The sequence below is a fragment of the Harpegnathos saltator genome, unplaced genomic scaffold (genome assembly GCF_003227715.2).
Source record: "Harpegnathos saltator strain DR-91 unplaced genomic scaffold, Hsal_v8.6 scaffold16, whole genome shotgun sequence".
NCBI classification, from domain to species: Eukaryota; Metazoa; Arthropoda; class Insecta; order Hymenoptera; family Formicidae; genus Harpegnathos; species Harpegnathos saltator.
In genome coordinates this window covers 566,784-578,427 of record NW_020229939.1, presented here as the reverse complement: position 1 = coordinate 578,427, position 11,644 = coordinate 566,784, and the positions used below count along the sequence as shown (strand labels likewise).

At 39.9% G+C, this 11,644-nt stretch overlaps 3 protein-coding genes across 4 annotated transcripts; 2 read left to right on the top strand and 1 right to left on the bottom strand.

Annotated features, from left to right (window-relative positions):
* Nucleotides 1–297: 297 nt before the first annotated feature.
* LOC105180619 (piggyBac transposable element-derived protein 4) lies at nt 298–2,715 on the bottom strand. 2 transcript variants are annotated; one of them, XM_025296819.1, is made up of 2 exons: nt 2,052–2,715; nt 298–2,006 (listed from the first exon to the last, which is right to left on the bottom strand). In XM_025296819.1, the coding sequence occupies exons 1-2, from the start codon at nt 2,167–2,169 to the stop codon at nt 310–312; spliced, it is 1,815 nt and encodes a 604-aa protein (XP_025152604.1). In that variant the 5' UTR covers nt 2,170–2,715; the 3' UTR covers nt 298–309. The 2 variants fall into 2 exon arrangements, with proteins under 2 accessions (XP_025152604.1, XP_011135111.1); XM_011136809.3 differs by having other exon boundaries at nt 298–1,994.
* A 1,474-nt stretch (nt 2,716–4,189) lies between these two features.
* On the top strand, nt 4,190–6,119 carry LOC105180613 (uncharacterized). The gene is made up of 4 exons (XM_019840236.2): nt 4,190–4,570; nt 4,685–4,845; nt 4,962–5,166; nt 5,282–6,119. The coding sequence occupies exons 1-4, from the start codon at nt 4,493–4,495 to the stop codon at nt 5,318–5,320; spliced, it is 483 nt and encodes a 160-aa protein (XP_019695795.1). The 5' UTR covers nt 4,190–4,492; the 3' UTR covers nt 5,321–6,119.
* Nucleotides 6,120–6,548: 429 nt separating this feature from the next.
* Nucleotides 6,549–10,217, top strand: CPR3 (cuticular protein 3). The gene is made up of 2 exons (XM_011136794.3): nt 6,549–8,586; nt 8,813–10,217. Exons 1-2 carry the CDS (start codon nt 8,575–8,577, stop codon nt 9,764–9,766), a joined length of 966 nt encoding a protein of 321 aa, XP_011135096.1. The 5' UTR covers nt 6,549–8,574; the 3' UTR covers nt 9,767–10,217.
* Nucleotides 10,218–11,644: the final 1,427 nt, after the last annotated feature.

Below are 11,644 nucleotides of genomic sequence, written 5' to 3'. Positions count from 1 at the left end.
GTAATTTTATTACGTTTTATCCTATTTTTATTTATTATATTTATATTTATTAAGACTCGTGCATATATAAAAATTGAATGGATATATATATATATAACAGTAAATTTTCAAACATGCGTTAAATGCACATTTATATAATAATTATCTTAACCCTTTGCACTGAAGGAATATTTCCACATTTCCTTCCATCAATTTGCTAATTATGAATATAGTCTGTCATGAAAAATTTAGAATTACTTTTTAGCTGAGGAGGGGAAACATAAAACTTTATCATTTATATATAAATTTATTGACAAAATTCATAAAATTTTACATTTTATAGCTTTTTAAAGTATGATACCGTTTGAAACAATTTCCCGGATGAAGCCCGGGCTTTCTTTCACAGGTATCACAAAAATAACTCGTCCGTTTTCTTTCACCAGGAACATTGGGTTTGGAACACACCACACAATCTTTAGTTTTACTTCCAGATAATTGAAAAATAAAATGCGGAATGTTTTCTAGGCGTTGCTCTTTATCGCTATCGGATACTGGCTCTGATCGTAATTTGGGCGCACGGAAATCTCCAATTAATTCCATCAACAATTTCTTTCGAAACTGTAGATGAGTTATGGGTATATCATCATTTTTTACTGCGCATTCTTTGTATAATATATATGCATTCACAATAGCCGATTCAAAACCCCAGAAAAATAGTTTCCTCCACCATTTCAATGTTTTTCGAATGAAACAATATGACACAGCATATTGATCTGCAGTATTAACGTTGTTGTCGGTATAATCGAAAATCACCCTCGGTTTTGTTATAAGTTGTTCCCCACTATTTGGTTCCCTCGAAAATCTTTCTTTCGGCCGAGTCAACATACCCGACGTATGTTTTGTACTTAACATCGTGACTACTCTTTTGTGACGCCAAGCTAGAAGAAGAGTTTTTTCTCTTCGATAGGCTATGCTTTGGCCTATTGCTAATTTACATTTTCTTATTCTTTTGGATATACCTTTTCTGTTTATCGATATTGTTCCAGTTAAAAAACACTGCTGTTTTAAAAGTTCAGTGGCAAGTATTGGATTGGTGTAAAACTTGTCTGTAAATATATGATAACCAGTGGCTCCAGGTATCGATTTTTGAAGATTATCATATAGCTGAAGAACTATCCTATTTGTGAATGATAAGTCTGGTCTAATAAGGTCATTTATTGTTATTTTTCCATAAAAAGGAACAAATGAGTATAAATAACTTGTCCGAGTATCTGCTAATATGTATACTCGAAGTCCCCATTTTGTTGGCTTCTGCATGTTATATGTACGGAAAGAAACTCTTCCTTTAAATCCCACAGTAGACTCATCAATCGATAAATTTTTTTCTGGAATGTAATGTTCCATAAATTTTTTATTGAGAAAATCAAGATAGCTGCTGATTTTCCGAGTTTTTGTCGTCATATTCATTGACCTTGGAAGTGTTTCTAAATGTAATGCCCAAAAAATTTGCATGAATCGATCACGTGAGAATATCTTTGAAAAAAATGGTATTTTCGAGTAAAAATTTCTTGCCCAATAATCTTGCAAACTAGGCATGTTTATAAGTCCCATGTTTATAATAACACCAAAGAAAGCCTTCATTTCACATTCAGTGACATTTTTCCATTGTTTCCAAATAGAACGAATTGATAATTGTTTGTGTTGAATAATGTTAGCTGTATAAATATTTGTTTCTATAACAATTTTTTTGATCAAATCATCCGTAAAAAACAGTTGGAAAAAATGTAGTGGTGTTGTACAATTAGATGGAACATGAGGTCCAGTGTTATTTCCGCCAGTTGAGAAGTTTATATTGTAATTATAATTGTCTTCTTCCGTAACGTCTAGCCAAGGAGACTCATCACTTTGAGTCAAGAATGAAATGGCATTTGCAGAACATTCTTCTTCACTATCACTACTATATATTATCCTCAAATCTCTTCGCCGTGATACCGCTAATATTTCTTCACCAGAATCTGTTGAGCATGCTAAATCATTTTCTAAATTTATTTTCACTTGATTTTAATACTCACCATGAAAATTCTCATCTTCAGATAAATCTTGCAATTCAGCCTCTAATTCACATACATATTCGTCAGAACTGCTTTCAAATTCAATATTTTTATTCACTTTGTTTTTTATTTTATCCATTATTATAAGCGCAAAAAATAAATTATATTTTCTTTCATCCTTTTGCTCCGGCGCGCTTATGATAAAATGTGATCGCTGAAGACGGGCACGTCGTTGACGGGTTAAGATATGGAGAGCGTATAATACGTTGCGTTGTTTGAAACAAACAGATGAAGGTATCTTATTGTTGAAAAAACAGATATACCTTGTCGACAGTATATTGTTTCATGATAATTAACTATTAAATATTCAGTTGACAATGTCTTATATACTGTGCTGTACGTATATGTTACTGTCCTTACGTAAATGTCAATTTTTCGAACACATATATTCTTTGAAGCGAAAGGGTTAGAAAAATACAACTGACCAGCTTGATAAACAAACGTTTAATCCTTGAACTGTAGGACGTTTTGGTTACCTCTTATTATTAGGACGGGTGAATTTTTATCCATAATTTTGTTATTATCTCTTTTTGTATATACATGAACCAACATGTATAAACATTTTAATCGTAGCAGATCACCGCTGTGTAAAGGTCATTCTACAATACGTGTCGTAAGTTGTAAGCCGTAAGAATTGGCGAATCACAATCAATTATTATAAAAATAATCGGCCATAATTGGTCAGTTCTTACGGCTTACAACTTACGACACGTATTGTAGATGACCTTAATGTGTTGCTATCTAGTAGTAACAGTTAAACGAACAGTTTAAACAGTCTGCTTCGCAACCGCCTGCGGGGCGACGTCGTTGTCGCTCGGCTATGGTATAGGACAAGAACACAGGTTTTGCATAACACATAAAGGTCATTCTACAATGAAGTTGTAGTAGTATGCAGTAGTATGCAGTAGGCAAATTGACTAATCACGACCGATTGTTCTCCTTACGATCGAAGAAAATTCGACTGTGATTGGTCAATTTGCCTACTGCATACTACTACAACCTCATTGTAGAATGACTTTAAGGGTCATTCTACAATACGTGTCGTAAGTTGTAAGTCGTAAGAACTAACCAATTATAGCCGATTATTTTTGTAATAATCGACTGTGATTCGCCAATTTTTGCGACTTACAACTTACGACACGTATTGTAGAATGACCTTTATACATAACGCATAAGAGAATAAAGCCCTAAACACAATGCCAGGCAACAGGCAATAAGATTATTACAAGAATAATCTATTGTGATTGGTCTATTTTTATTCTTATTGCCTGTTGCCTGGCATTGTGCAAGGGGCCTAAACCAATTAGGCCAGTATTCATAGTCGGATCTTATATTTAAGACCGTCTATAGGCTCGTCTACATTAGCTGTAAGAGTAAGGCTGTAAGGTTGCAAGACACAAAATGAAATATTTTCATTCGCTGACAGCTTACGTTGCAGCCTTACAGCCTTACTCTTACAGCTATTGTAGACGAGCCTTTAAGTTTATCTTCAAACTCTGTGCAAAGCATTTCATTGGCTATAGAGTATCTGAAAGTGAATTTAAGACGGTCTTAAATATAAGACCTGACTATGAATACCAGCCTTAGTTTTCTTCATTTCCCTCCTCAGGACAGAAATGAAGAACTCTGACTTGTTGATTCTCTTACGTGTTATGTATTATGCGTTATGTAGAAGTCTGTGCTCTGGCCCTAAAGGCCTATCCAGACAAACTTGCATAAGCGTGTAACGCATATGCATAAGAAAATTGACTAATCGTATATTTAATACAAAAAATATTTTTTTACTACACGGATCATAATTGGTCAATTTCCTTATGCATATGCGTTACGCGCTTATGCAAGTTTGTCTGGATAGGCTTTAAGGGCAAGAGCACAGACTTCTGCATAACGCGTAATACACAACGCATAAGAGAATCAATCAATCAGAGTTCTTCATTTCTGTCCTGAGGAGGGAAATGAAGAACTCTGATTGGTTGATTCTCTTATGCGTTGTGTATTACGCGTTATGCAGAAGTCTGTGCTCTGACCCGATGATCAAAGAAGTAGTACGACTAGACGACAAATCAAACGGACCTTTATTTTACAAGTAATACAACTCAACATCAAGTCAGAGAGTTTTATTTCAAATAGTTCGTCGCAGCGGCGGAATTCGGGTTTATTTTCAAACGTTACAACGTAACAACGAGTCAGATGAACTTTGTATTGTTCAATAACAGTACGAAATAGTTACTGTGAAAGATACGTGTCGAGCTGATATATTTTTCATGCGACATTCAGTGGCGATAAGAACCGATTATGACGATAAGCACCTGATAAATAGCTGACCTCGAATGCAATTCTCGTGAGATGTTAGCAAAGTTATTCGCGAACCTTTTCTCTAGTGTGACGAAACGTACACGAGGATGCCGAGTTTCGGCTCACACGAGCTCACGCACCCGGAGCTGTTGTCAGAACACCAGCTCCGTGGGCTTTTAAGCAATGTAAGTTACATAGGTTAAGTATGTGTTTGTAAACTCGTTATTGACCATCTTTGCTGTGTTTCTGTCAGTCTCAAATTATATATTTAACTAGTACATCATTTTCCTCTTTCACAGAGTTGCATTGACATTCGTAATTTGGAGAAGTTATGTAAAAATGAATTGTTGGAAATATATAAACGAGTTTCTATGCCGTTACCACAGCGGCAACGTGAAAATACGAAAACTTCGGATATGAAAGTAGATACAACGTCAGAGGAATTTATTGTAGTTGCAAAGTAAATTTGTTCATAAAATTATATTTTCTTGAAAAGAACTATATATATTTCACTGTAATATATGTTAAAACATTATTCTGATGTAACGTAACATGGTTTGATGGTATGTCTTATAGGGACAATAATGCATATAATTTAAACACAAACTTAAGCAAAGGAACTAAGAGGATGTCTCCATCGTCACAGTTTGAAGAGGATAAGTTAAAACTTTCAATTAACGATAAAAGATCTTTACCTAAAAAAATTCAATTATCTTCTACATCAAAGGTAGAAACTATATACAATGGTATCAACAAGCGTAAAAGCGAAGAACAAAATGAGGTAATAAACTGTTATGTTCACATATGATTCATATGAGATTATAATTTATAGTTTAAATAAAACTATGTATGTGTGTGTGTGCGTATGTATGTAGAACTATGTATGAATGTTACAGGAACCATTGAAGAAATATCAGAAAATCACATGGCCATAAACAACAGAGGAAGATATACTGAATTTCTCATATTTTATTATCAAAATTAATTTTTAAAGAGTAGTGTTTGCTTAATAGTAAACAAAACTTCTATAAATGACAAAGGCTATGCTTACAATACTTGGCCAGTATGCATGGGAAGAACCCATAGACAGGGCAAGAATTTATTTCTTGTATTATACATGCGATATCAAGTTTAGATAGTTTTTTATGTGAGGTAATTTTTATATGAAAGAGATGAGAAATCAATGTTTATGTGAAATTTTGTTATTAGAGGTTAAAACTGGTATAATTAGCTTGGATGAGAATTATACCAGTTTTAATTTCTAACACAAAGCATGTGACAGCTGTTGTTATGCACCATTAATGTTATTTACATTCGTTTGATAGGGATGTTGGCATCTTGACGTCGATTCGTGATTCTTCTTAATCAAGTAACTCAGATTGTATATACAGATTTATAGTTGGGCATTGAACTAATCATATATCGAGGTAAGCATTCTCGTTGCATTCATTAACATGATTTTATTATGTTTCAACGAAAATAAATATTTTACTTCGAATAAATAATCATGTATGTACGTAATATATATGTAATATTCGATCGCTTATGATTTATTTTATACATTATATGTTTATATATAATCATGTGAAACTATTTCGACAGTATTACTATGTTTGTACAGTCGGGATTTATGCAAATATTACATAGACCGATATCGTGCTGCGTGAGATACACATAGCGTACGATATCGCTAATTCGATTATTTGTACATTAATAAAATACCGATATAAGTAAGTGTTGCGTATTATTTATTATATGTGTGTTTGCATATATACGCCCGTATACACCACTACACCCGAACTTTTATCTTCACTAGGAGACAACGTTTTCCCTATTTTTCTTAAATTTTTCTCAAATCGATTCTTAAGGAATATAATGGTGAAAAGGACACATGACTTTGAAAACACCCTGTACAGTATCATAGTACAGTATCATTTTTGACGTAATCTCATTGGGCTTTTACAATATTACAGTATGTCGTTGGTAATTGCATAAATCTTTCCGCGAGATGCGGCTGGAAGGATGAGAGAAGAAGCGTTAGCGGCATCACGTTGCGTAAGCGTAAGCGTGTTTGCGGACTTGTTTCACGGTCACGGTCGGTGCTCGTCCTCCTTAATTATACCGAGTGACTCATTTCTGTTTATGAAGGAAGAAGCGGCGAGACGAGAATGATTCATACACCGCTAACGAATCCGTATCTTGTTGTGTTTCCGGTTGCGGTTGGATTCTAATCGTCGCACTGCATATTTTTGTGATTACAATAAGGCGCAGAGAAGCGATATGCGGAATGTGCGCCGCACGATAAATCGTCGTACTGCCGGTACTTTTAATATTCACGCCAATGTCGTTTTTTCGTAACGACGGAAATATTACATTTATAGCCGGTTCCGTGCAGAAAAAAAACGCCGCTATTACGCAAGAGTGAAAGCAACGGCGCTGCATAGAAGAATTATCATTTACCGTCGTGATCTCGCGTTTTTTCATCCGTTATGCCGTATTGTATATTCTTGCGACCTCGTAAGTAAATTTTGCTTCGTGGATAGCATAAACTATGAAAAGATATCTGAAAAAAATAGGGTGTCTTTTATATGTCTGTAAGACATTTTCTTACAGACATCCTCCTTCTAATAAAAGATGTTCCTCAGACGTCTTTTAGAAGTAGGACATTTTTTGTAGTAGGCGTCTTAAAAATATCTTTTAATAGTTATTATCACCGGAGTTTATGTTGCCTGTCTTTCGAAAATCACTTGAGAATTTGTACACCGCTGTATTTGTATGCTTGTGTACTTGCTCTCGATTTTTTTTCACTACAGAGAGATCCCGATGTCGATTCGACTCATGAGCGACTTGTGGATGAATGATGGTCTGTTAGAATTGGCGATACGTGAGTTACGTAAAAATTTACGCGACGATCGGCCGAACGTGGATCGAACCTACGACGACATTTCGCAAGGGAGAGGCGAGCGCGCGAAGCAACCGCGGCTAACGATTACGTGTCCTGTAATTAATGTAGCGACTGTAACACGTCGACTCGCGTCTCTGCGGACTCATCGTCGCTACCGCTGAATGTGAAATTCGCCGATTGCAGGGTGGTGGTGCGTGAACTCGCGACAAATGGACGCTTTCGTGCTTTCGTCAAACGACCTTGATAAATGACCAGCAGCCAACTGTATTCGACATATTGGCACATATCACTTGCGCGTATACGTGCACAGCGTGCACGATCGCGCGTATTTCAGTGATCAATCGGTTGCTCGCCCGCACGAGTTGCATCAGGCAATATATGTACCGCTCGTCTCTCTTCCATTTTTTCTTCGAGTATCGATCAAATCCGTTGTAAACTCGATTCCTTCCCACTTAGAACCCCATAATACGTTGATTCGACATTGATTCGACGTTGAAATGCTCGATAAACTGTTGAATCAACATTAATTCAATCATCCTCATCGGCGTCGAGTCAACATATTGTGGTGGTTCTGACTGGGTTGTTCCTTGGCGCGAAAGGCCGTTCTCCAAATTCTGCCCATAAAATATCCTGGCGAGTGGGAATTTATCGTCATAAGCTACAATTATTTGATCACATTACTATACTATTACTTTCATGATGCTGTTTTTACATAAAGTGTAATTTTTTGTTTACTATTATCTTAAATCTGATATCGTTATCATTGTATCCGTAGATGAATATCGAGAAGCTGAGAAGAAAGAAGAAGAACGTGTTCGAGAGCGCGGTTCTCGATTTCGCGGTTCGCGATTTCGTCGAATGACCTCGAGCCATTTCGATGTGTCTTCTTCGGCGTATTGACACCCAAGTCGCGTGTACGTCGCACGGCGACGATATGAAGAAACATAAGCGCACGTACATTGGTACAACGTTCGTCGGACATTGGTACAACCCGACGACTCTTGTACGTCGCAACGATCATCGGTAGGTCACTGGGAGCGCTACCAGAGGTTAGACGTAGAGGAGACGTATCGAAGGAGATAGAGAGAAGAAGATAGAATTATTAGAGGGGGAGAGAGAGTGGGGCCGTACGCGGGTGGCGTTAACGCGAATTCGGCTTCGCGAGGAGCATCATCGTCCTCGGATGACACGAGACGTGACGACGACGACGACGACGTATAAAAGTACGGCCAATCCAACCCCGAGGCATCAGTCTTCTGGCGATCCTCCTGTGAACAAACAAACATGACCGGCAAGGTAAGAGAAGTTGGGGAGGCCCGCGGCGAAACGCCGCTGCGAGGGCGCACCCTGATCTTTTCTCCCGCTTGAAGAGAGGTATTCTTGTTCTTTTAGTTAGTTTATAATTACACCACAAATACAAATATATCAATGGTATATCGCCGTGTTGCTCGATCGGAGTTGCTTAACCGAGGCTTGATGCTGTCTCTTTGACAACGATCAACGCTCACTGATGGCTTTTCAGCTCATCTTCTTCCTGGGTCTGGCGGCGCTCGCTCAAGGGGCGGTGGTGCCCGCCGTGCCGGCGGTAGCGACGGTGCCGTTGGCGAAGCTGGAAGAATTCGACGCGGTGCCGCAGTACACCTTCGCGTACGACGTGCAGGACGCGGTGACCGGCGACTCCAAAGCGCAATACGAAACCCGCAATGGCGACATCGTCCAGGGTAGCTACAGTCTCATCGAAGCGGACGGCACACGTCGCATCGTCGAGTACACCGCGGACCCGATCAACGGTTTTAACGCGGTCGTCAGCCGGGAACCAGCAACCGCGGCAGTCGCCGCCGTCGCAACGTCGCCGTTGTTACCCTTGAGACCGGCGTTGCAGCCGGTCGCCGTCGGCGTTGCGCCCGCAGCTCCGGCACCATCGATCCCCGCGGTCGGACCTGACTCCGACGTGGAGGTAGTCGAGGCGCGAACCGGCCCTTTAACGACCATCACACGTGAGCAAGAGATTCAGCGTCAGCAACAGCGTGATCAGTTGCGACAACTGCAGCGCTTGCAGGATCAGCAACGCCAGCAGCAGCAGCAGCAGCTGCGACAGTTGCAGCGGTTGCAGGAACAACAGAGGCAACAGTCGTCGAGGTTGCAGGTACAACAGCAGCAGCAGCAGCAGCAGCAACAACAGCAGCTGCGACAGCGGCAACAGCAGCGGCGACCGCAGGTGCAGGAAGATGAAGAAAAGGAACTGCAGCAAGAACAACAGCAACAGGAGCAACAACAGACACCTGCGCGAGCCGTTGTCGGTCAGATGCAGCCAGCGACGAGCGGGCTATTGGTGGGTCTCCCTGCCACCGCCAAGGCGATAGCCAGCTACCCGACTTACCCCTACGCCGCGTATACCGCGGCGTACACCTCGCCGCTCGCCTACGCCACCCCCGTCGCCGGTCTCACTTACGCGCCAGCACCCGCTCTGGCGTAGACTACTACGTAGCTCGCGTTACCATAAATTGTTACCTCGGGAATGTTTGCTATTTGTACCTCGCTTCCTCGCCACGACTTTTTCGATGAGATCGTAATAAATCGTTTGCCGTGAGTTATATGTAATGATTATTATTATTATTGCAGAAATCGCGAATGGCAACGTATGTTGGATAGAGTCTCAGTCTTGAAAATAAGAGCAAGAGTGTGTGACCCAATCTGCAGTGAGTTCTTATCCGTTTGCTCTAAATTTGAAACGGTTACGCAATTTTTAGTGAAAAAGAAGAAGAACGTTTCTCGTGCTATTTATATTAGACGTTAGAATTTCTCAATTTTGAGCATTATTGCAACTTTTGGCAGCGTGAGAAACATCTTTCGAAATTATGTTACAGTTTCAAACTTCGAAAAATGGAGACTTACTCCACCCCCCAAGTAAAACATAAAATTATAATGATATCAAAATGACGAGAAAATGATCGGATTATGATGATAAAAAAATGAGTTTTCCTCGTCATTTTGACGTTATTTTAATAACATCATGATTTTCTGTTCTGCCTGGGCCTTTGTATCTCTTGTACCCTATATGATTGATTCAGTTAGATCGTGAGCAAGCATGGACTCAGTCAGAACTATAACTCGTTGACTTGACGTTGATTTGACATTAGGGAGTTTTTGCAACACCGTCTCTCAGATACGGTAAACGTTATTCGCTCAGAAAGAACGTCGCAGTATACGCGACCAATAGCATTCACGATCAACGTTTACCGTATCTGAGAGGCGGTATTGCAAAAACTCCTCATTAAAATGGTCGATGAAACGTTGAATCAACATTAATTCAACCCTCATCGACGTCGAAACAACGTTGTGGTTCTGACTGGGAAGACGAAAGGATTTTCATTTTCAAAGTGCCGGTATCTCGCGTCTTCGCACGTAGACTAGGCCGTTGACCGCAGACGACCCTACTCGGTTACGTCGTAGGTCACCGCGCTAGCGTAATAATACTCGCGCGTGTCGCGAACCAACGAACGACCGGGTGTGGCGGGTAAGAGCGACGACGACGAGGTGGACATGCGTGCGTCGATCAATGTCACCGATTTCGCGGATAGATTGCAAGGCGGCGGCGGCCCGTTCGTTCGGTCAACCGTCACGTCCGATTCGTCGTGTTCTCGCTGTTACGCAAGTTTCGGGAGCCCGTTGTTACGCGGCCGGGCCCCGCCGCCATGTTTACGCAAGAAGCACGCATACTGGCACGCGATGCGACCTTCGGTTACGCGTGTTGACTGCCCAACAAGCATCGACGCGATTGAACTTCTCGTTTAATTTTGTTTTTGTAATTATCTTAATAGGCCCATCAACGTGCTGATTGCCAGTACTAATCACCGGTGACTGACGCTGTCATATCACCACGTTTCACTAATTTACATATGAAACGTTATTAAGTGCTGCGTACAATAAATAAAATATAAACAGGCGAGTCGATGAAGCCAACGAGTGTGAATATATGCGTCGCGAATTCTATTTATTTACCGCATTCTTGACGATTTAGACTTGAGTTGAATATTGAAATAACCGATGGAAAATACCATGGCGGTCATCGTGTTAATTAACGATCGCTACTTGAAACTTGTCTCGAGTGAAATACTCAGACTTGAATTTGCAATTAGATGTAAATTTTTTCTAACAGAGAATCGCGCGATTACAAATACAATGTTCACCTATCAACCGAATAGGAAGGACTCGAATCTGTCTTTATAAAATAATCAGATCCGAGTGTTTCACATTTATCGATACGACGAGTCCGAGTAAGAATGCGTCACGATATGATTACTACGTATTATCTTCCGACAATTCTCCGATTCAGCGATGATACATCATTGTG

Excerpts from the sequence above, each read along its gene's own strand:
- LOC105180619 (XM_025296819.1), bottom strand. The coding sequence starts at position 2,169 with ATGGATAAAATAAAAAACAAAGTGAATAAAAATATTGAATTTGAAAGC. Across the intron at positions 2,007-2,051 it reads TGAAGATGAGAATTTTCATG|CATGCTCAACAGATTCTGGT; the intron begins GTGAGTATTAAA and ends AAAATGATTTAG.
- LOC105180613 (XM_019840236.2), top strand. The coding sequence starts at position 4,493 with ATGCCGAGTTTCGGCTCACACGAGCTCACGCACCCGGAGCTGTTGTCA. Across the intron at positions 4,571-4,684 it reads TCCGTGGGCTTTTAAGCAAT|AGTTGCATTGACATTCGTAA; the intron begins GTAAGTTACATA and ends CCTCTTTCACAG. Across the intron at positions 5,167-5,281 it reads AAAGCGAAGAACAAAATGAG|GAACCATTGAAGAAATATCA; the intron begins GTAATAAACTGT and ends TGAATGTTACAG.